Below are 26,325 nucleotides of genomic sequence, written 5' to 3'. Positions count from 1 at the left end.
AAGAGTGGAGTCTCAGTGAGTAACAGAAGGTGGAAGGAAAAAGGAAGAGGCTTAAGATGAAAGGAAGTAGGTTAATTATGGAGTAAATATTCCTGAGGGCAATGGGGTGGGAATGGTTGGGTGATGAACTGATTCAAAAAGATAGAATTTATAACACAGTCAAGCTTTAAACAACAATTCCTATTCCTATGGTTATTTCTGGCAAATAATTGACCCTGGATTCTTGAAGGCTTGACCAGTAAAGCATAAGCTCTATAAGCTTATGTACAAGAAATGCTTGGGCTATAACATTTTTGCTTTCTGAGGACAAGCTTAGCTAAGTATGCAGAGGCTTATCACCAGTAGTAGGCTTGCAACTAGGTAATTATATAATATAAAATATTAAAAAAGAAAAATACAAAATATCCTTCAGTCTTAGGTAGCCCTTTCTACCTCTTTGGAGATGGTGACAGATTAGTGGGGTCAGATAGTGCTAAGAATGCCACAGTTCTTAGTCTATAAAAATGAACTTAGTCATATTTTAAGTGTGAGATCCTTGTCTCACGATAAATTGATATATTATTGGAGGAAATGAATCACCTCATAGATCATAGATTAAGAACTCAGTGTGACCTCAGAAGTCCTATTAATATCAACATTCTCTCTATAAACAAAACCAGAAGAATATAAGGGAGTAGTAGCCAAATGACGGCCCATACTTCCTAACATAAGAAGGAACATTATTTCATTGGACATCAGGTTGTCTCCCAAGGCAGTGGTGAGGATTATAAGCAAAAAGATACTGTGAAAATAATTACCAATGAAGAGTAAACATCTATTGTAGAGGATGTAGGTAGAAAATTAGAATAAAGAACTCGAAAATGTTTCCAATTCCATTAACATATACTTTAATACTTAAATGACACAAATGCAAAATTGGACACAGGGGAGGACAGCAAAAAATGGTGGTAAATATGATTAAAAGATTAAGCAATGCAAAGAAACCAGAGATTTTTAAGCAACACAGAAGTCAAATACATATCATGAATATTTTTGAAGGAGAGAACTGGGAGGCAGTAGACATAGCAAGCACCAATTTAAGCCCACTGACTTTACCAGTAAAGCTAAAACCAACATCGATTTAGAAGAATACAAATGAAAACAGATGGCAAACAATTAATCCAAATTAAGCCATTTAAATGAACTATTGATAGCAAAAATTAGGAAACAGATGAAAGAAAGGCCATCAACATTAAGCATAATAATTCAATGCATAAGTTTAACTGATGTAAATAAAATGCCAGAAAACATTATTTTTATTGCCTCCAAAGAACTGAAGTTGAATTGGACAACAGAGAGGTGACTAGGGAAAGCAGCAAACTGCAAAGCATTATAAAGAAGGAATTACAAGAGTTAAATAGAATAAGAAAGGAAAGAATGTCATCAAAGAAATGGTTAAGTAAAAAACAAGTTGGGCTGGTCACCAGGTGGGAAAAAGGAATAACTACCGGGAAAGCCTTTGTTTTCCATTGTGTCTTCCAACTCTCCTCTCCCCTAGGTTCACCAAAACCCCATGGGCACTGAATGACCGGCAAGGTAGCCCTCTTCCTCCTCTCCCTCCCTAGGCCATTTATAACCCATCTGGATGCCAGAAATCCTCGCAAAGCAAGTATGACAGGAAACCTTTTTCCCTCAACCTTATCAATGACTCTTTCTCCTTCTCCACCCCAACCCATGCTGAAGGAAACCCAGAATCCCATACCACTCAGACCTGTAGGCCTACTCCCCTTTCTCAATGGTGGTATATAGGGTCTTCTATTCCTCCTTCCTGCAGAGGGGCCATGATTGCTCATACCATTTGGATGAACAGGGAGTCATCAGTAAGAATCTTGGTAAGACAAGTAGAGTCTCCCTAGGCTTTTTCATTTGTTCTCTCTCTGTACCCTCTAGATACTCACAGGCACTGCTATCCTATCTTAAAGACCCCTGAGTCTTGTCATTCACACTTCAATTAAACCCTATTAAAAGTTGTTTCCCTCATTAGAGTGTGAGCCCCTTGAAAGCAGTGACTCTTCTTTATAATGAACAAAAAAGTTTATTATGTGCAGAGTACCCTGCACATAATAAACTTTTTTGTTCATTCATTCAAGTGATACTCTTCTCTTGATATATGTTGAATTTACATGGAATATTTTAAGATTTGAACACACACATGGGTGAGATCTTATTGGAATAGCCTTTAAGGTTGCCTTTTGCTCTACTAAATAAAACACTTTTTAAAATATTCATCAAACACATAATGGGTTGTTGTATTCTCTAAACTTTATAATTAATTGTGAGAATATAATGATGTGGTCGGCTATAGAATACTATTTGCAGAAGCCTGCCTGTTCTCTTCTCATGTTTTCACCAAGGATACTATCCACACACGTATAAGACAATGAGAAGAGAGGCCCCTGGTATTTTGGGTGGACCTCCTCGGCAAGCTTGCTGAAGGACCTAAACAAGCCTCATACAGGATGAATGGGCAAGGACAGGTAACAATGTGTACCACTTGATGGAATCCTCACATTAATCAAAAACTGATAAAATGGGCCCACAGATCCATTTGAGCATGAATATTGATGTCTTACTACCATGGTCGTTTGACCTCTGTGGGCAAGGCCTCAAGTATCTCCAATCTGTAAAAATGAGGGGCCTGGACTGGAAGGGCTCTAAGGTCCCATCCAGCTTCGGTCTATGGTCCTCTGATCCTGTGAAAGGCTTCAGGGAGGAAAGCCAAGAGAGCATGGAATCTACCTGGGTGAGCAAATGCCTGATCATCTTGCCAAGCAGGGAGGTATGGTAGCCAGTGGCAGCACTGGTTTAGAATATAAGCTCTTCTGCAACATCTCAGAGTAGGTAAGTAAAAAATATAAGCACTATCACCTCATAAAATAGTGGTGGCAGGAAAAAAACACAGAGATAAAGGATGATATGAGACCCAATTTGGCCAAATCATTTCGAGAGATTTTGAGGATAAAATTGAGAGAAATAACAGAAAAAAATGCTCTGTCAAAGTGTCTATAATATAGGGTTTCCCCCCATCAATGAGACTGAACCTACCACATTTGGATTTTAATGTCACAGTCTCAACTGCCCTCCAAAAAGTAAGTAAGAATGGCAGTAAAGAAAAAAAAAAAAGACCAGAAAAGTATCTGGTCCAGATAAAGTATAAATAGCCAGGGCACTGAGGGATTGGTTTTAAAGATATCTATAAGAAATGAAGATACAAAATGATTAGAAAAAAAAATCACAACGAAAAATGTGATTACAAACCTTTCTCATCTTTTGTAAACATTATTCTATAGCAGAGCACATCTATATATTCACACAATTAACTGCAAAATTTAGAGAATACAAGAACCCACTGTGTGTTGGATGACTATTTTTAAAAGTATTTTATTTGATAGAGCAAAATACAACCTTAAAGGCTATTCCAACAAGATGTCACCGATGTATGTTTAGATCATAAAAGACTCCATGTAAATGTAACAACTTTGTTCGATAACTATAATTATCGATATCAAATCAGAAATAACGCAAGATGTATGCTTGCCAAAGGCATCTCTCACTGTCATAGAGGACAGATAGCACAGATTCCAGATGTTCATCTGTGGATGACATTGTGCTGGTACCTGCTGAAGTGAAGTGAAATAAATCAGGCCTAAAAACATTTCAAATCTAAATTATATCTATAATTAATCATTCGAGGATCTGAAATGACTTTCCACAAAGTAGATGAGAAACCCTTATTGTCAAGACTATAAAATGCAGCTGTACAAATAATCTATAAATTTAGTCCTTCAGTACATATATCTTAGATACACTTTACAAATAGCGAACGAAGTCCTGAATTGGGGGATGAGAAGAAACTGGATTACAGTTGGGAAACAGACGACTGCTTTTGATGACATGGATACAAACCCCCACACAATTAACATAAATATTCTTCTGGCGATGCTATACAGCTATTAATCACAGAATACCACAAAATTATGAGTCATTCAGAGGGGAAAGGGCATGAATAGGCTACACTAGATTACCAATGAGGAATCCTGGTCAAGAAGTAGAGTAAATCAGAACACCAAAAAACTTATGAATCTCAAAAGGAAGGTCTGCCATTTGGCTATTCTAAACAGAAAGTCTACACACGATTTAGGGAGACACTATGGTGTAACAGAAAGGGCAATGACTGTTGAATCAGAGGACCTGGATTTGAATTCTGCTTCTCACAGTTTTATTCAACCTATAAGACCTCGAGCAAGTCAACACCTTCCTGGACCTCAGTTTCCTCATTTGTAACTGGCACAGGACTGGATAGATTGGGGTTCTTTCCAGCTCTAAATTTACAATCCTGTGAAAATAAATGGCATCCATATAATATCGAAAGATCTAGAATAAGGGCCCTGGCACCTTGAGTGGACCTCCATGGACAGATTTATGGGAAGACAGACTGCACTTACTGAAAAGGTCTGTACAGACTGCGTGACAGTAGGTGCTGCTGCTAAGAGTATCCACATTGGTGAGATCACAGATACATGAAAATAATTGAGTATAAATGTCAAGTACTTGTATTAGGTTGGGCTAAAAACACGAGCTGCGCAAATATAAGATCAGGGAGGCATAGCTAAGCAACAACTCCCCCGAAAAATCTCAGTAAATCAATATGAATCGACACTAAGACATGATAATCAAAAAGGGCTAACAAGGCTCTTACATGACATTGAGAGGCACAATGTCAAAAATAAGGGAGATGATCAAGTTTACTGATTGACTAATGACCCTGATGAACTCTGATGTGATTACAACAAACTTAGGAAACTGCTTAGTTTCTGGTACCATATTTTAGAAAGGATATTGAACATGCCCAGAATAATAATAGCAGCTAGTCTTTATGTAGTGCTTACTATGTGATTTTTTACAAATATTATTTTATCCTCACAACAATCCTGGGATTTATTATTATCCCCATTTTACAGTTGAGGAAAATGAGATGAAGACAAGTTAAGTGACCTACCCAGGGTCACACAGCTAATAAGTGTCTGAAGCCTGATTTTGAACTCAGGTCCTCCTGACTCCGGGCCCAGCATTCTATCCACTACACCACCTAGCTGCCTACAAGACCATGAAGAGGATGGTATGGGGCAGCTAGGTAGCACAGTGGATAGAGCTCTGGCATTGGAGTCAGGAAGACCTGAGTTCAAATGTGGCCTCAGACACTTGACACTTACTAGCTGCATGACCCCGGACAAGTCACTAAACCCTGACTGCCTTACCAAAAAGCTTAAAAAAAAAAAAGATGGAGAAGGGAATGGAAACAACGCCCAAATGAGAATTGATTTAAAGAAGTTGAGGATGTTTAACTTGGGCAATAGTGAAAATGTGACTGTCATCTTCAAGAATTTGAGGCATGGTTATGAGGAAGAAAAACTGGACTTGTTTTACCTGATATAACTACAAGTCACCCAGGATAGGGAGAGGGGCAGTCAGAGCTTCTTAATACCAATCATTCTCTATGATGCTTTAATTACGTAGGTAAACAATAATTTCCTCATGCCACAAGTCTGATTTTGAGTTTCTTTAAAACTCCACAGGGGGTGCTGAAGAAAGAGAGAGACTTAGGTTTGACATGAGGAAAATTTCCTGATAATCAGAAATATTTCAAATAACAAGAAGGCTGGTTGATAGGATGGTAACGTTCCCATTCGTCAGAGGCATTTAAGCAGAAGCCATGTAGCTTTACTTCCAGTGAAAGGTAACTTGTTATCCTATTTCGCAGTCTATTCTGTTTTTTGGATAGCACCAATTATTAGGAAGGTTTTCTTCACATCAAATCTGTTGGGGATGTTGTACAGAGGTTTCCTGTTCAAGTACAGGCTGGCCCAGATGACCAGTGAAATCCCTTTCAAGTATTTAATAAGCACTCACAATATGTGAAGGGTTCTGTGAGGTGCCATGCAGCAATAAAAAGAAGATTGTCCCTGACCTAGAGGGTCAGAATTGAACATCAAGGATTTCAAAACATTTCCCTAGATTCAAGTGATCTTTAAAAAAAAAAAAAAGGCCAGGTGGGTGGGGTGGGGGAGGGAATTTAGGTACTATAACTATTCTGTAGAAATATTTTATTTTTTTAATTTGGAGTACAGTATATAACAATAAATTGTTGGTCTTGTCTATATATACAAATACCAACTGTGTAATGGATTACAATAATCTCCTGTTGATAAAGTACTTGATAATGTGAGACTAATTTTCACTTAAATTTTACAGTGATTTACAAGTTATAACTACAAAAGTTGAAAGCATACAAAGTAAGATAAGGAACACACTGTGAGTACTACTGAAATACAAGGTATCTCAAAAGTTTTACTGCAGTTTTAAGCCATAATAGTTTAAACTGTATGTAATACAAGAGATATACCTGTATTACACTTTCTCATGTTAATTACTGTGAATCAATGAGTATTGGGAAAATATATGTAGTTAAGAGGGAAAAAGTACTTCCAGAAGAAGGAAACTGAGAAATTAGATGAAGAATTTGACAGAAACCTCTGTCCTTAAAGACAAATCAACCTACAACTTTGATACTCAAAGACTTCAATACAGAAAGACACAAAGCTAGATGAAAACTTCATTGGAAAATATGACCATGGATCCAGAAACGAAAGAGGCCAAATGTTTATAGACTACTCAAGAATTTCATGCTTGTAAATCATAAGTATTTTCTTTCATAAATTGGACAAAGTAACTATATTGATTTTTGTCACCATTTTCCAAAATCTAAGTAACTTGCCTGAAGTCACAGTTAATAAGTGGACAAGTAAGAATCTCCAGACCCCAAAACCATCTCTTTCTACTACACTGCGCTTTGCTTGAAAAGAACCCAGAAAACAACTACAGCCCAACAAACGTACAATCTTGCCATACTGGCAATATGATATCAAGGACAATACCAGTTGAGACCACAAGTTAAATGATAAAACAGTCACAGGAAGAAAGAAATACTGTTTCTCCCAATGGCTAAAGACTGGTCAGAGATTCGATTAGGTTATGGGAGCTTCTGTAAATACAGAAAACAACAAACGGATATCAAATCAATCTCAAGGCATTTTTACAGGTACCCATTCCAATGCTTAATTACAATGGGATAGATACATTTAGATTACACCATCTATGTAATTCAATGTACAATGTGAGAAAGTGGTAATTACAGTATTAGAAAAAGATAACGTTGGGCTGGGTAGCTGGAGCTGAATAAACCTGGGTTAAAGAAATCTGTACTACACAGGCAGAGACGGGCTGCAGTCAGCTTGTACTGGCTCAGGGCTGACTGCTAAACTTTCAAAATGAGCATTTAAATTTCAGAATAAGCATAAATGCCTCAGATTTTCTAGGCTTTAAAAATCTGGAGAAAATAGTAATAGAGATTAACTAGAAATGCATATTTCATGCATACTTTTCAATCATCCTATTAATTATTTACCAGCACACCCCTGACTAAAGGCAACACGATTTCAAAGGGACTCAGGGATTAGTTCTCAAGACATTTCAAAGACCATTCTCTAACTCCCAAATGGAAAAGACCAAATAGTTTTTACCAAAAACGATGACCAAGAAAAAGCAAACAACTACTATCTTATATCATTTTGTTATCTCTAAAAAAAAATCTTCATGAGAATATAAACACGAGGATATTCTTGATGAAAACATGAGAAAGCAGATTTCTGCAAACAATTTTCTATGATAGATTATTTTATCTTTATTGTGACACAACTAAAAGGTGCATGGAAATTCCACTATGCTATTTAGAGATTTTTGTTTTTTATTTACTGATTTTAAAGAGGGATATGACTCAGGAGAACAAAAATTAGCCTTGTTTTCAAATAAGGAATTTCCTTCCTTATGCAAACTGAATTCATAAAGAACTACTAGCTTTCTGTTTGCAGATAACACTGCACAAATTTCAATGAACCCTGTAATAATACAAAGTCTCACCGAAATCCACACCAATGCAAGAAGTATTAGTAGTTTAATTAGCTAGACTAAAAAAACCGTAAGTAGATGAAAAACCTATTGCCCAGATTATGACATATAAGTTAGAAAGGTAACTTTTCCGGGCAGCTAGGTGGCGCAGTGGATAGAGCACCGGCCCTGAAGTCAGGAGGACTGCGTTCAAGACCAAACACTTGACACTTACTAGCTGTGTGACCCTGGGCAAGTCACTTAACCCCACCTGCCTTAAAAAAAAAAAGAAGGGAACTTTTAAACTAATTCATCAAATATACATCACAGAGTTACTGCAGATGGATAGGACTTGACATAAGAACTGAGAAGGCAGAGGCATCTGGGGAATTTGTGGTGCTCTCCCTGATTCCAAGCTACTCACTAAAAGACAGGAAAAACAGCGACATTCTTCTGGTGATGTCACAAGGCTATGAGTCTTGAGCACCATAATTCTGGCATTAAATTTGCAAAAGTGCAATGGAAGGCACATGAGCACCATAAGGAGGCTACAGCACATTACCAAAAACCACTTACACAGCATGTTATACATGTATAATCAAAAAAGGTGAGGCTGTCACATAATAGAAAATGGGCAGCTTGAGAGGGATATCGGTACTGTTGAGATACTAACGGAACAAGAGAGGAATGCTTCTAACAAGTAAATTGTTTAGCTGCAAATGTGAAGTTCAAATAATTACATTATTTTGTTGGAGAAAACGAAGATATCCCAGATAACTATGTTCTTTTACTTTTTTGTTATCCGTATGTAGTACTACAAAATACTCCACAACTAACCTGTCAAATTGGAAAAAACTCAGATCCCAGTGTTACAAATTACAAATGTGCTGATTAGGAGAATGTAGCCAAAATTATGATTGTTATTTAATCCAGGTATATCATTTTTAAAAAATACTACCCAAATAAATTACTGTTAGAAAAGCAGTGTGTAACTGCCGAAAGTTTAATCTATAGTTAAGCTGTGAGTAATAATCATATTTTTAATGATTTATGAGTGGAAAAAAATATTAGCAATAACTTCCCAACTCCCTGAAGAGAACAGTTTTATAAAGGTAAAGGATTCGAGGCACAGTGTATCTTAACTGTAGGTATGTTTCCTTGCCATTCAACATGCAAAGAGAAGAGCCTCTTAATACCATTGAGTCAGTTCTTGGTTGAACTTGTATATTACACTTTTGCTTTTCTTTAAACTAAAATAGTAATTGGAGGGCTATGATTCTCCCTCTCCCCATTCCTAACAACACTAGATTTAAGAAACAGGATTATGATATGTGTTCTAGAGGATTAAATGTTAAGTTTGAAAATCTGGACAGTATCTAACGAAGTTTCCTTTCCCTTCCCCCTTTAGAGAACATCCACATGAATTCATATTACCTCACAACCTAACTCATTTCATTACAGAGGTATAGGTTTGGAGTTATGCTAAAAGATCATGCATATGAAAAACAGTTCAGTTATTTTGCAAATCCTTAATTTAAAAAATAGGCTAAACTGTTTCTAATGATTTTGGTTTTAGATCACACACACACACACACACACACACACACAAACAACACGAATGTAGGTATTTACATGTGTAACCCAATGAGTCTTTTTTTTTTATTACAGGGTTATAAGCACCTGAAAAGTAGCACTTAATGGAAATAATGACACGATCTATCCTAGCATTATGTATTATACTAGCTGGAGAACATGAGTTTAAATTAAAACAAAACAATTCTCTGTGAAGAAAAGTGCATAATATGCAAAAACACCAAACAAACAAAACAAACCAAAACTGCACACACAGACGTGCATTTGCCTTGTCTTCAAATGTCCAAAACAATTACACACCTCCTATGTTCAATTCTTTCAACCCCCATAGCCAACAAAGCAAAGTGCTGGCATGGATTAGAATCTGCATGATCTATAAAGTAATACATGCCAGTTTTTAATGCACAACGGAAATCTGGTTTGCTCCCAGCTGCTGGTATAATAATTATTGTCCTATGGTTGCTAAGAGATTCTTTGACTTTTTTTTTTTCCTTAAGACTACTAAGACATTTCTGTGTGCAAAGGCAAAAAGGAGGCTGGGGAAAGGAATAAAATGACTCCAGCTGTAGATGTCCAACAGAACTCAAAGCCAGATGACAGCTGTAGAGAAAACGAAAACCAGACTGAGCTGCTCTCTTCTTCAAAGATTTTCTCTTCACTTTCCCCCTCTCCTAATTTTGAAAGCACTTTAACAATGTTCTGTTCCAAATAAATAAATGATTGTGAAGAAGAGAACAGAGACCACATTACTCTTAAGAACTCTTCTTAAGGTTGTATTCCATGAGGCTATAGTTTTCTTCTGCTTAGTTATAAGCGGCAATGAAAGGTTTAGGCAATTATTGTTTCTTTTAAGTAGAGACAAAAACTTTATTAAGTTTCTGATGTTTAAAATGATCTTTCTTTTCTTTTAGGTTTGACCACAAACTTGCAATATAATATTCAAGTTAAGTTATGCGGTACTTCTACCTAGATCATAATATACTCATTGAAATATAACAGTTAACTGATATATTTTCTGTCCCTTAAATGAGCTTTATTTCAAAATTACAGCACAGTAACTTTTTATTTGGGCATTATGAATGACACAATTGATGATGGTGCGATGCAGGAAAAGGTGGTTCAGTATATTAGAAAACAAAGACTTAACTATAAACCATAAAAATGGACAGGGAAAACACACCTTTAACTCTTTGCATTCTAATATTCTAAATAAATCTAGGTAAAATTTTAAATGAAAAAATTAATTTTGCGTAAATAGAAAAAAACAAAGTCAGTAATCACCTTTTATTGTCTGGAATATGGTTATACAATTAAAAATGTAGTTACATCTGTATCATATTTGACGGATCCGATACCATCAAAACAGATTGTACAGAAACTATCTGGTCACATAATATGCAGACAAAAATCAACTTAAAGCTTGCAGAGTTTTTTTGTGAATTACTGTAGGATTATACTTATTACCAGGAGTGCCATAAAACTCATTTTTGAGAAAGCTTCAGTCTTTCAACTTTGTCTTCAGACAGAAAACCCTCATTAAATGTTACCTCTGTAAATCAGTACATGAAAAATTCACATCCTGCCTGACTGAAGCAAAACCACTTAAGACAAGAAAGGTAAGTCACAGCCTTTTTTACCACTTTGGCACAAAAATTATAATACCTAATCCTGACAAAGAACAAGTCAGTTAAGCACTTCTTAGGGTCAAAGGAGAAAAGATGTCAATTTTTTGTTTAAGACCAATTAAGTCTCATCTTTCATTTGCCTGGAGCATGAAATTTGAGATTTTCTACTTTTATAAATTCAAATCTATTGTGAGATGAACTTTGTGGATTCTTGATCATTCCAATACACCTAAATAATAAGCTTCCAGTGTTAGAACTTGCAACTTGGCAGGTAAAATGGTAAAATTTACCTTAAAACAAGCATAGGCCAATCTTTTTTTTTTTAAATATACAGACACTAATTAGCTCATTAAAAAAGCTAAAGAAAGAATAAAGTGCATTCAAGCTTCATTCCTGGATAATCTTTCAAAGAATCAAATACCACAACTTTAAGGTTTTAGTTTAAGTAACTGTAAAATGGATCTTAAGAAATAGTGAAAATGTTATATTTGCCCTGAAGGAGTTTATGATCTAAACTTCCAATAAAATCATCACTTTCATCATAAAAACTTTTGGTTATAAAATTAAAATTTTCTTAGAAATTTTATAATTTATCCACATTAGAAATGAATACATCAATTTTTTTAAAATTATCCAGGTAATAGATTTAACACCTCACACTATTTCTCATTTTAGTTGAAAATTAAAGATAAGCTTTTGCAAATGGAAGCCAGAGAAAGTATGGACAATCTACTGAATTTGTCCATCAGTACCTCTACCTTGGTCAGGTACTCCTGAAAGACAATTAGCTGGGCCCAAAATTTAAAAGGAGGTAAAGTGGGCTTGACTGTAGTAAGGGGACACTGTGAAGCACTTCCAATGACCCCAAGATCCTCTCTGAAACAAAAACCTATTTTTCAAAAAGCATTAAATCCCCTTTTTGGTATTTATCCCAAAAATCTTTATAGAACACCAGAATCTCCAAACAATCAAAATGGTATGTGACCTAAAGGGCAATGGAGAGAGATGCATGGCATAGGGAACAGTACTTTGCCAGGGATGATCTATACACAAGAAATGGCATAAAATAATTCAGGTCACATATAATCACAAAAGAAGTTGTGCTGGTCATATATAAGCATGCCAGAGCAAGCGTATAAAGAGATGGACAAACTGAGTCTTGGGCTAGTATGGATGAAATAATAAAAGGCCTATTGTTTGAAGTTTAGATAATCAGTTTTGCAGAGGTTAAGAAGAAATAAATTAACATCAGGTGCAAAAAAGATTATTTACTCTTATATAACCCCTCCTCAACTTAAAAAGAAAAGATTTTATTTCCTACTATCATGTTTAATTTTCTAAATAATCTAGCTTTGAATAATCATGTGAGGAGGAAGCTTTACTATTTTCCCATCCCTTTGGAATAAAGGAATAAGGAAGTTTTATTATATCATCTACTAGATATAATGCAAGCTTCTATAAAGTATTAGGAAGTGAAGGGACACTAGTTCACTCATGTTGAGTAACCTGATAGTGTAAAAGTTTCTCATTTGTGTGTATAAAACAACAAACTTGTTTTATATTATGATCAACAAAACCAAATAAAGAAACATACAAAGCTAGCAGCAAACTTCTATGACAGAAGTCAGAAACAGATGAATAGAAAAAAGCTTACTTTATTTTTTAAAATAAAAAGATAGTAACTGGTTCAATTTGAAAAAGATTCTTAAGTGTTTTCTCCTGTGAATGAGGGTTTTTTAAATTCTTCTAGGCAGGGTCCCTTGGGAATGAAGAATGAGGAAAAGCCAGACAGTGCCCAGGAGGTGAAATGTTGTTCCTCTACTTAGGCCTTCTGTTTTAAGTCTCTGAAGTCTAGTCTTTTCGTTGTTCTTGGAAGCAGCAAGGGGTACTAGAACATTGTTGGACTTGGAAGTGGAGAGCCCTGGGTTGAAGACCTGACTCTCACACTTCCTCAGTACGTGCCCTGAGCAAGTCATTCAGCTGTCTGAGCTTTAATTTCCTCATTTGGAAAAAAGGAGTTGTGAGGAAAGCACTTTGTGTTTGGTGAAGTGACTGAACAAATGTTAGTTATGCACGCCTCTATTTTGCTTCCCTGACTCTTTCATGTCCACTTTCTTTCCTAGTTCATCTCTAACTTATAAATACAGTTCCAGCAGAAAGCATGATTATAAACCAAAAAGAGTATTCTCTTTCAACTCATTACTACAGAAACTTATGAATGCTTCTGTAATAATTTTTTGGTTTCACATAATTACCTAAAACTGGCAAAATAGTGTTAATATGGGCCATTTTGTGGGCCATAAATATAGCTAAAGTGTATGAACCACGTGAAAATGATATTTGAAAAGAAATTTATCTGTATCTCTGCTGGCCTGCACAGCTACAAAGAAGGCAGAGAACGTCTCCTTCATTTTCAGTCTCAATATCTGCTGGAGGCTATGGGGTAGTTAAACCTAGGTGGAAATTACTAAAAAAAAAAAAACCCCAAACAAACCAAAAACAACCACAACAAACCACCAAAACATGAAAAGTATGACATAAAGCTTGAATACTTACTGGAAAGCTATCTTCAGCTACTTCAGCTTCACCCTGTGATGTCAGACAGTCTAAGGAACAAAAGTAACGAGCAATTAGGGAAATCTGAAAGCGTACGCACACGCGATGCAATTGATTTCTGTCATCCCAATACTGCTGGAAATTATAGATAATTATGTGGCCCACCTGACAATCAGGTAAGCACCATTCACATGAGCTTAACTTCAGACAAAAAACAGTGGGAAGCAATCAGTAATTTTTTTTCTGTTGAAAAGGAACAGGTGTTGACTACCTTACTATAATTTAACCCCTCCAAAATATAGCTAACTAGCTGGGTCCAAATTGGGTGAACGTAAGGTCTTCAGACTACTGAGAGGATAGGGCTCAAATACAAAAAAAAAAAAATTCATGCCATAGAGCGTTCTTCTGATTCAAAAGTCAGGTCCACATGTAAAATCTACCTAAATGCATCACTATAACCTGAGTTTCACATATATAAATAGCACCTTCCTTGTTAAATAGAGCATTAGTACAACAGCAACAATGTAACAGTGTAAACACAAGAGGCATTAGGTGTTATTTTATTAAGGACATTGTTGTGAGAAGATGATGGGGATAATAAGGTATGGCCGAAATGATATTAATGTGATTAACTCATTTTCTGTCCCAAAAAACTGTTCTTTTTAAATCTGTATTTCTATGACTGAATATACTATTTTTCAGTTAACATATGTGCTCTTTTTTGAAATGTACAATGAACTGGAATGCAGCCTGTCACAGCCTACTGGTCAAACTTCTTTTTACCAATTAGATATATTTAAGAATTAAATAGCATCTTATGGTGACTTTTCCCTCTTTTTGAAAGAAATTGGTTTTTAATGGGCCTCATTTTTGTCTTAAAAATATATATATATATAAACCATATTTACATGAAAGTTTTCACTTATAATCTGTTTAAAAAGCAAATGTTGTATATGCCAGAATTCTTTATCTTTCTTTCAAGTTCTTATGTCACCAGTGTTAAAGTCACCCATTACAAAAAGAAAATGTTACCTGCCATTTTCATGAATGTTTGTAGTCACAAGAAATGTTAAAGCAAAACTTGAGCTTTAAAGGACTACAGTAATTCTAAATCGACAGACAACACTGAAAAGTGGCTTCATTCAATTGCAAGTTTACTTATTTTAAAATATGAACCCTGGGTCAACTTTTGAAGGTCCACTGGAGATAATGGATAAATTTAGTGAGAAGGCAGACATGAAACCTACCTTGAGAAATATCTTCTATAGCTCTTCGAATGCCTCTGTCAAAAGCTCTTGCATCAGCAGGACTTTGAAAAGTTAGGCCAAACTTTTTGTCATCAATCTTCCAGTGATGAAAGGTTGGGGTGACCTTGTTGTAAATGAGGTCCTTCTTTAGCATACATTCTAAAACCACCTACCAGGAATAAAAAACCCTAAGTTATTGCACTCATACTGAAGGTATCTAGTAGACTGAGTTCAAACTGGGGTGTGTGGGTGGTGCAGCTAACCACATTGTCAAATACCTTATTAAAAAAAAATTCAAAGCTACTTAATATTCACATACTCTATCAAATAAATCCAGAAATGAAGTAAGGTTCAGAATATGCCTTGGGGATAAATCATTTTTGTTTAAAATATTATTTTAAGAGTACAGTGATACATAGGTTAAAACATTTTCTTTAAAAAGTCATGTATATGGGGAAAAAAAGCACCTTGGATTAGAGGCACTAAGAAAATGCTAAAGAATGTTTTATAGCATCTTTATTTGTAAATAACTGATACTTTTTAATGTCCTCCTTTCAAGAACTATGACTTACTCTAAAAAATATGTTTATAGCTAGGATTCAAAAGAATCAATGCCAAGAAAAGAAGAATGAAAGATTTTAACATATAAATTGAGTTATCTTCCTAAAGAGATACATAACTGTTCAATATATTTATTTTTACTTTGGGATTCAATGAATTAATCCTCGTGTGGGTGGGTGGGAAACTGGAGTGAAGGGAGAAGAGTTAATCAGATCATTCTGGATTCATTTATTTTCCTCAGCCCAAAAGATTTCATCACAGGAATAGAGGAATAGGTAACAGAAATAAGGTGTTGAAGTGCAAGGAAGGGTTCTTCTTTGTTATTTCTTCATGAGGTGTGAAGATCCACTTGATGGAATTAGAGGGCAACTGGCTGACCAAACACCAGCCATGTCTCTGAGGGTGGTCTTTAACAAAAAAGATCCTTGCCAACACTTAGAGTAGAGTGACCTCTGGCAGCAGAGAAGAGAATTAGGATGAACTCAAGATAGAATAATAAGCCCTGGCAGTCATGAGTGTAGCTGTATACAAGGAGCAGGCCCAGGGATCTTTACTTGCCCAGCGATTTGTCCAGCAGACTCTTTGCCTATGTCAGAGCAATATAAGGACACTATAAGACAAAGGCCACTGGGACTCTGCAGTATCACACCATGAGCTTTCTTGGCTGTATATTACCTACGTGTGTGTTGCACTACCAGTATATATTCCTTAGCATTAGTGCCTATTCCTTCCTTCCTGCATGTGCCCACTTTTCTCATTGACACGGTGTGTATTTATGGGGGAGTGTGCCCCAAGTCTGTGTGGAAGGATATTTTGTAACTACAGCTCTCATCATCTCAGTAAATATCCTTCCTTTGAACTCATCATGTGTGCTTTAGGTGGGGATGCTTGAGATATAATTTTAGGAATGTGGATCTACAGATTATCCTACGAACTAGGAATATTCACTCTCCTGGGGAATCCAACAGTAACTGAGAAGTCAAGTTCGCAGGGAGCCTCAGAGAAGAAGTACTACACTTGCATGCATTAACTTCCTTTGATCTAATTTGTTATAAATTAGATGTTTGTACCTAAAGCACAGGAAGAAGGAAGATGTTAGAACAGTTTTTTAAACCTCAGGTTTTTCCTCTGTGTGCATGCTAAACTAAGATGTTTTCTCCTAAATTAAAAATGTGAATTCCTAGACTGAAAATTTATCTTCAAGTGTAAGAAGAGCTTTTATATTAGAAGGATGGTCACCAGATATTCACATTTTCACCAAAGAAGTGAGCTTAAATAAGAGATTTAAGGAAGAACTTCCACATACTAACAGTTGTTAGAAAATGAATTGCTTAGTGAAGGATGACTGTAGAGATATCAAATATCTGAGGTAAGGCTCTGCCTAGGGGGAATGGAATAAAGGATGTGGCTTCATTTTTTGGACTGGACTTGTGATTTCTTCAGTGTAGGGAGTATGTGGTGAGGAACTCCCTCTATCACTAGCAAAAGGCACCTGTTCTGTAATTTAAAAGATTGCCTCTGGTCACATGGTATATATGTCAGAAGTCAGTTGTCAAAGGTGGGAGGGGCAAGATGATATGGGGAATAGAGAGATGACACCTGATAATCAGGAGACCTGGATTATCTTTTATTATCATTATATAATAAACTAGCTTGGTATTTCCACTGTAGTTAATATTTATTAAAAGCATGCTTAATACAAATAAGTATCTTTACAAAGAATTCTAAACAAATAAGGTTAATTAAATAAACGGATAATTACAATTATAATTTCTAAATATCTTATAATATGTATCCTATGTGATGATAATAAGATTCAAGTAATAGGATTTTGCTATTGTTAATGAATTTATTCTAATTTAATCCTGACAAAAGGCAACTAATAATAAGAATATAATAACATATGTAATATAATATGACAAGAAGATGTATCCAACTACTCTTGTGAAGAGTGAGATGAGAAAACATGTATAGAAAATTGCTTATTACAACTGGAAACCACAATCCCTCTTTCAGTAGCATTACTGCTTTGCTAAAAATGAGACTAACATTTCTGGACTCTTATATAGTGCCACTCAACCATATTAAAATGGTGTCTGTGGGTTTAGGTTGTGTCCCCAGAGGTATGAACCACAGGAAATTGGTTTTATTTGGATTTTTCCAATCACTATCACTGTAATGATAAATATAGGGAGTCAGGATGGTAGAGCACAGAAAAGGGGAAGTAATTTATATCTGAGGAAAAATTGATAAATTAGTGTAAACTATGAAAAGTCATCTGGTTTTAAAATTTTTTGGGATATCTGAAACATTATTAAATTGGGAAGTGGTTCAGATTCCTTCTATAAACTGCCTCTCCATTCTAGCAAACAAGTTTCTAAAGATAAGTTTTTCAAATATTTTATTACCAGATATCAACTTACCACAACATATCAGTTTAAATCTTCCTAAGCAATTTAGTTATAGTAATTTCCAGAAATCCATAATTTCCAAATAACATATAATTTTGAGACCCTTTTCTGACAAAATATGTGCTATTTTATTATTTTTTAAACCCAATAATTCAGAGTTCCATCTAAAAAAACATGTATTAACAAGCTATGCTATTTGATGTGAAAAGTGTCCAACTAATTTTAAAAAGTAGAGACACAGATTTTTGAGTATGCCTTTTATCTACAGAACAGAAAATAACCTTTTATTCTGTTCAGATTTAAGAAATAAAACAAATTTACTTTTTAACATCCAGAATTCATGAAGGATAAAACTAATTATTAGAAAAAGTATGTCATTTCTAAATTCATAAGGAGGTAGAAAAACAAACTATTTCTTAAGATTTGTCTGTCTGTATCACTGAGCATCAAAGTGATTCTTACAGCCTCTGTGTTTCTGATAGCATGAAAAGTAGAACGGTATTTGAACCAAGGTTACATTATATATTGGGAATTTTTTTGGAACTTTAATATTGTTTTTAATTTTTCTTCAGCTGTAGTTTCATTTAACCATACAACATGCAAATTACTTAGGCAACTGATAAATATCTGATGAATGAATAAAAATTCATCTGAGGCACAAAACATTTAAAGACTTTGGTTCTTGTTTTGTTTCAATGCATTAAAAAGTGACTCCTCAAATTCCTTTCTCATTTTCAGGTACCACTGTCAGATTAGGGTCTGAAATTTTCTATTTGACAAAAGATGTTCACATATTTGACTACATCCAAAGAGCCTGCTAAGATCAAACACTCATAAAAGCTTCCAGTCTAATCTACTTGTTGCTTATAATATGTAACATGAAATCTCCAGGACTGAATTTAGTCTCAATTCAGTATCAGGATGGGGCAAGCAACCACACATCCACACCACCAAACGTCAAACACATCCATACCACCCCCCCCACCCACATATTCACCTTGACTGGACTGCCAAGTATTTGTGTGTATCAATCACACGGTATACAAAGCAATTCTTCAAATGGCTTATTCTAGCCATGTGAGATCCACAACAATTTATGGATAATATAGCAAGAGAATGGCACAACAGACATGTAGCCTAAGAATCCACAATATCCACAAACTGTAAGTCTTAGATGAAGCACTCCAGATCTCTTCTGCAGATCATCTATTGAAGATTTAGACAGATGTGGACAAGAATTACACAGAATGAAAATGCATGGATAGATGAGTTGTAAATGCACCTAGGCGGAGAGTGCATACAATGAGTAAAGTGTGAATCAAAGCATAAGCAGTCATACTTTATTAATGTGTAGAATAAAATAATTTTAGAGATGAAAGGGACTTTTAGAGACCATGCTTCCAGTTGTGTCATTTTATAGATGGAGCAAGTGCATGAGTCCATACAACACATTTACATACCACATCGACATAATACAGGCAGATCTAGGAATAAAACCCACATTTTCCATTGCAGTATGCTGATTCTTCTAGCAACAGTAGCAGTCCCTAATTTCCACACAGATGAGTCTGATATCATAAAATGGATGGCTGACATATTTAACCAACTGCAGAAGGGCATTAAGAAATTAGGGATGCTGGTGTCATTTACTAAGTATTTGTTTGTTTTTAGGCAATTGGGGTTAAGTGACTTGCCCAGGGTCACACAGCAATAAGTGTCAAGTGTTTGGTCTGAGGCCAGATTTGAACTTAGGTCCTCGTGACTTCAGGGCCGGTGCTCTATACACTGCACCACCTAGCTGCCCCTTCATTTACTAATTATTGATCTAGTAAAAGGAGTTAGTTTACCTGACCCTCCTTAATAGTTCTTAATAGATTCACTTACCAGGAAATATCTGATCCAAGACAATTTTGAGTCTTTCTAAAACTGTTTACTCTTTGCCAGTTGCCAGAGACAAAAACATAGTTTTTAAGTTGTTCAATTTATGACTGTTATAGTTGAAATTCAGGCCAAGCTTATTAGTGAGAAACACTAAGAGTTAAGTAAACTTCTTCCTGAGCTGGGAATTTGTCAAAGTGTGTGAAGATGATAAAGTCACTGTGGTATATATTATTTAGGGTTCTGTGATACTTAATGGCCAGAGAGAGGGTAAATAAAAGTAAAAATAGTCTTGACGGCTTCACTCTCCTGTCCATTTCATAGATAGGTGTTCACACATTACCATGACTTTAGAAGATGGTTAACTTTGATAGTTCACAATGTAATCATTACATAGTTATTAATTTTTTGAAAGATGTCTATGCTTTTAAATTTTTCAACAGAGAGAGCAAGAATTTCCACATACACAGCAGAAGACAAAGAGGACTGTATATGAAACAATAAACCTGTTTCATATTATTTCTTAAAATATATAAAACTTCCACATATAAAATCCATCTAATGCCAAAACAAATTATAGACGTGAAAAATTTTTAAGTTAAAGAGAAATCTGTACTTTAACTTTCTAATCTATTACACCATATTGAAAAAGATCAATCCAAGAGAGAAACAATTACATAAACTTTGTTTTTATTATGCTTTTTTTAAATATACAAACTTATCTAGTGGCATACGCAATATCATTTGCCACCTATACATCTTCCGCTTCCCATCAACCTGTTTCAAGATGAAAGTGAGTTCCATCATCTGCTTTCTGGGATCAAAACTGGTCACAGTATGCAATCTGAGATAGCTGCTTTTAAGTACCATTTTAAAATACATAATTGCAGGGACAGCTGGGTGGTGCAGTGGATAAAGCACCAGTCCTGGATTCAGGAGGACCTGAGTTCATATCTGGTCTCAGACCAGACACTTGAGGCTTACTAGTTGTGTGACCCTAGGCAAGTTACTTAACCCCAACTGCCTCACAAAATAACTAACTAACCAAACAGAATAAAATACATCACTGCAGTCAGTATGAATATAGTCCTCCTAGTTCAAGGAAGAAAATCTTTAATAAATACTGATATTAATAATAGTAATAACAAAACATCACACATCTATCATCAAACCTTAATTCAGCCATCAAGCTCTAATCAGAGAGTATAAATAATAACAACTGGCCCTTTTAAAGACTAATATATAGGGTGGAACTACTTGACTAATATTTTTGGACATTAACTTAAAATTAAGGTGTATAAGTCTTATAATTAAAAGCATGCTAATTATACAAAGTAACTAAACACCACCTCCTCATTCAAAAGAACTTATAAATTGTTTATGGAGTCAGTAGCAGTGAAGACATTTTATTTCCATCTGTTTACAAAGACCAGCAAACCTGACCAAGTTAGAGTTGAATGTAATAGTTGTATGTAGACTTGCTGGAGCCAGCTCTAGGAAGGTGACTATAAGACGAGAGGCGGAAGTGTATAATTATGTCAAGAGTATTTGGTATAAACGGCTTTGCATTCCAACAGATCTTAACAAACTGGGTAAGAAAACCCAGAAGACAATAAATATCAACTCTTTCCTAGCTGAAATCAACACCTTTATGGGCCTGGGGTAGGATGGTGAAATAAAGAGAAAATAGATTTTTGTTAATTGAAGAACAAAATACACAATGCCAGAGGAATTAGAGAAAGGCCCCCAGTATACTGGGTAGACCTCTTACGCAGGATTCATAGGAGGAAGTGAACAAAAGTGGCACAGGAGAAAGCATGAATAAATTGTAATTTGTGTCCATATCAATAAGATCCTAGATCCATCTAAGTTTCTGTCTTGATGTTCTTTAGCATTTCTTCCAACTCTGAAAATCTATAGAATTGTCTCTGCTTTTCCCTCCTCCCAAACCCTGCTATGCTGGTGTTGGTGGTAGAGGTGAGGACAGAAGAGGGAAAGGAGGAAAGGAAGGAAGGATTCAAGGAGAGAAAACTGAAGAAAGGGAGAAAAGAATTACAGGACTAATGGAAGGGAAAGGAAATGGAATAATGGGAAAGGGGTAGTGTTCAAGGAGTGCTTCAGAAGAGTTTGTACCTACCTGTAATAGGGGTTTGGAAGTTTCAGGGAAACTTAGGAAAACTTGTGCAAAACGGGGAAGAATGAAGTTAGCAGAAGCAGAGCAATGTAAACAAGAACAAAATACAATGCAAGAACAAATTAACTGTGAAAGGTTTAAGAATCTGATCAATGCAAATAACAAATTTTTCAGAGGACTGATGATAAAGCATGTTTTTCATCTGTGACCAGAGGGATGACAGACTTAAGGTGCAGAATAATAAATTCATTTTTGGACATTTTTGGATCAACAGACTCCAGCGGCTTCTGTTGCCTCCAGGAGCCAACAAAATGCTCTGTCCGGCAGTCAGAGCTTTTCATCACTTCGTCCCCTCCTGCCTTTCCAATCTTCTTACACCTTACTCCCCAACATGTACTCTTCAACCTAGTGACACTGGCCTCCTAATTTTTCCACAAACAAGATTCTCCATTTCTCGGTTCTGGGCATTTTCTCTGGCTATTCCCACACCTGGAATGCTCTCCCTCCTCTGCATTATCATCTTCATTTTATAGATGTCAAAACTGAAGCTCACAGAGAATAAATGATCTGCCCATGGTTAGACAACTAGTAGTAAGCAGTAACCAGGAATGAAATCCAGTTTTCCTGCCTTTCCTGCCTCCAAACTCCAGTGCTTAATCCAACATATGTGATACTTCAAAGCTCACTCACTTTACTGAGCCACAGGGATGAACTTCTAATTTAAAGCCTATTCTTCCCTTTTCACATATTTTAAAAAATAAGCTTAGCTATGTTTCTCTCTGTTCACAGCAGATAAAATAGCAAATTAGAAAGAGAGAGAGAGCTCCTCTAAGTGGAAAATACCAATAGCAGTGGGCAGAGGGAAAAATTGTAATAATATAAGAACTCAAAGCCCAGAAACCCAAGATTACTAAGAGTAAGGACAAAGCCCTACTGATCTCAACAAGAGCTAAGGGCATCACTGTATTTACAGTAATATAAATGAGTTATCAAGTTTAAAGTTTGAGAACTATAAAGCATATTTTAGACAGATGACTTTCCCAAACAAGTTTTGGTGCTTAAAGGGACAAACCTCATAGTTAAGCCAAATGCTGTATTAACCATCTTAATCAATATGAAAGCTCAAATAGTTGATAGAAAATGATAACCAATCTGTGAAGTCTCTTAATTAAACAGATGGAGGACTGAAAGAGTATGGGAATAGATCTCTTGCTGATACCCTCTTGAGTGAAATCAGAGAAGAGCTTCAGATTTCATAGTTGCACTGTCATTCATTACACATGACAACACAGAAAATTCAACTGTAATAAATACTTTTACTGTAAACTATTGTTTTTGGCAGTTTTCCTGGCCTTTTTCTTTCTATAATACTTCATTATGTGTTAAGAATTCTTATTATTTTCACTTCTAAGTGTTCTAAAGCTTTCTCCTTTTTAATATCCAAAGATTTTAAATACATAGGAAGAAAAGGGGTTAGTGCTCCACTTCACCTCTAGTCACTGGCAAGCAATGACCTTTTTTATGCTCACCTAAATCCTCTCTTCCAGTCTCACTGACGTTAGTCAGACAGTACCGCAGCGACCTGTATAGCTACAGCTCAGGCTGGACCCCTTTTCCAACGTGACTTACAGACCCTGCCAAGTGCTACGCTAGAGAAGCTTCCATGTGAAAGAGTGATCTTTCAGGCAGGGGGATAATTATATTTGTTGTGGGTAGAAGGGATGGCAAATTACACAAGGAGACACATACTAAGACAGTTACATACTACTGAAGAATTGCTGAAGTCAATGGTGGCAACAGGAGCTCTCTAACGGAAGGAGATGGCATCTAGAGGCTTTGGTCGCAGATGTTCCAAGGCCTGTAACTTCAACCAACACATTCTGCTAATCATACACAGTTCTGCTACCACCTTCAGCCCATAGTTTGCACTTGAAAAATGTGGCTAAAATTTTGCCCCTGGTCATGCTAATATGGGAAGGGTTTTAATCAGTATCGCGTTGCCTGTGCAGCTACAGCTCACCCTGGGTCCCAACCACAAGCTAGGATTTACTATAATTCGTAGTACATTACTATCTGAGCCAGACCCTTGCTGTTTGCTCAACAATTCTGTATTATCATCATCTAGGTGGTACAGTGGATAGAGAGCTGGGCCTGGAGTCAGAAGACCTGAGTTTGAATGTAGCCTCAGTTATTTATCAGAAGACCTGAGTTCGAATCTAACCTCAAACAGTTACTTAGCTGTGTGGCCTAGGCAAGTCACTTAACCTCTGTTTGCCTTAGTTTCCTCATCAGTAAAATTGAGATTATAATAATAGCACCTACCTCCCAGGGTTGTCGTGAGGATCTAATGAGATAATTGTAAAGTGCTTAGCACAGTACCTGGCACATAGCAAATGCTATAGAAGTGCTAACTACTATTAGCCATTATTATCTCATTCCCCAACGACTTCCAAAGCTTTTCTTTTCTTACACTTAAACAGTGTACAATCCACATTTATAGCAGAAGACAAAAGCTTCTAATTCCATTAAGACTGAGACCATCCCTCCAATGCTAAGTGAAGTGAGCAGAACCAGGAGAATATTGTATACAGCAACAGCCACGTTGTGGGATGACTAATATTGATAGACTTAGCCCTTCTCAGCAATGCAAAGTTCTAAGAAATCTCCAAAGGTCTCATGATGGAAAATGCTATCCACATCCAAAGAAAGAACTATGGAGTTTGAATGCAGATGGAAGCATACTATTTGCTGTTTTTTTCCTTCTGTTTTGTTTTATTTCTTCTTTCCTGTGGTTCCTCCTATTGGTTCTAATTCTTCTTTACAACATGATTAATGTGAAAACATGTTTAATAGGAATGTACATGTATAACCTATGTCAGATCGCGTGCTATCTTGGGGAGGGAGGGGGAGAAAAAGAAAAAACATTAAAAAAAAAAGATTTGAGATCATCTAATTTGTACTTCCTCAGCTCCCCAAGCACTGCTTCTCCAACCTCTAATCCTCATCACACCTTCCTGGCTGTGGCTGCCCCTGCCCCACCCCTTCCCCCCCCAGAATCCTTTTACCCAAACCCCTGATCCTACTCCCTTCTAGGACCTAATTGCAATATCTTCTCTTATGTGTTTTCAGTTTTTTCTCCTGTTATTGACTCCTTCTCATATGCCTTCATATATGCTCAGAGCTTTGTAATCCTTGACTCTTCTATCATATCTCATCTATCTATTATCATCCTCTCTTTCTCCTGACCTATATTACTGAACTCTGGCTTGGGTCCCTCAACAGTCAATTGAACCTCCTCTAAAATCACCAATAATATATGCAGTTAGGGTCATATAATTTGAGAGAAGACTATATCCTAAGATTAGCCCAATAATCTATCACTGAAATTCCCTTCAGTAGAAATCTTCAAACACAGGATTGATGATTGCTTATCAGGTATGTTACACACAGGAACCTGTGTAGGACAGAATGGATTGGATTGGATTGCCTCCAAAGAAGAATGTGCACTCAATGCAGCCTCTGAAGCTGAGATGCAAAAGAATAAGGATCAATTCTCTGCTGCTTGTGCTAAATTTGGCACGACAATTAATACCAATCTGAAGGTCTCTAAAGCTGTTCTGTTGATCTCACTGTTGCATATCTGTGAAACCTGCACGGCCTACCAGTGCCATGCCAGAAAACTGAATAGCTTCCATTTGAATTGTCTTAGGAAGAGTCTGAAGATCACCTGGCAAGACAGGGCACTGGACACTGAGGTCCTTTTTCAAGCTGAACCACCAAGCACGCAAACTCTACTTCAGAGAGTCCAACTCTGATTGGCTGGCAATGTTGCTCAAATATTGAACGAACATACGTGTGCCCAAAAGACTATTTTACTGAGCATTCACACACAGAGGTCAGAAGAAGTGATACAAGGACACTCTTAAGGTCTCTCTGAAGAACTTTGGCATTGATTATGAGACATGGACACTGGCACAGGGCCGCCCAGCATGGCATGCTCCTATCAAAGAAGACATTGTGCTCTATGAGCAAAGCAGAATTGCAATAGCTCAAAAGATATGTGAGATGCACAATTTAGAGACATCTCCATCCCAAACGTTCATACGGACTATTCGTGCCTGACCTGTGGCAGAGCTTTCTGAACTTATATTGTTTTGATCAGCCATAATTGGACATACTGTACACTGACCCTGATATTGTGATGTCATTTCAGTTCTCTTTGATTTCGATGGATAACAACAAACCATGACCTCCTAAAATGTCAAATTCTGTGGTCTTTTTTTAGTCCTTATCTTCTTTGTTTGTTTTCTCCTAGAATATCTTCTCTTTCCCCAGCT

At 36.2% G+C, this 26,325-nt stretch overlaps 1 protein-coding gene across 1 annotated transcript in view; it reads right to left on the bottom strand.

Moving 5' to 3' along the window:
• SPRED1 (sprouty related EVH1 domain containing 1) overlaps positions 1 to 26,325 on the bottom strand; it is a 137,874-nt gene that overhangs the window by 18,158 nt on the left and 93,391 nt on the right. Inside the window, exons 3-4 of the mRNA XM_020990953.2 lie at positions 15,005 to 15,173; positions 13,758 to 13,807 (exon numbers count right to left, since the gene is read on the bottom strand). Coding sequence (XP_020846612.1) covers positions 13,758 to 13,807; positions 15,005 to 15,173 — 219 coding nt within the window. The remainder of the gene's footprint in view (positions 1 to 13,757; positions 13,808 to 15,004; positions 15,174 to 26,325) is intronic.

This window comes from Phascolarctos cinereus, unplaced genomic scaffold (assembly GCF_003287225.1).
Source record: "Phascolarctos cinereus isolate Bilbo 61053 unplaced genomic scaffold, phaCin_HiC Scaffold_3;HRSCAF=262, whole genome shotgun sequence".
NCBI lineage: Eukaryota > Metazoa > Chordata > Mammalia > Diprotodontia > Phascolarctidae > Phascolarctos > Phascolarctos cinereus.
This window is presented reverse-complemented; position numbering and strand designations above follow the sequence as displayed.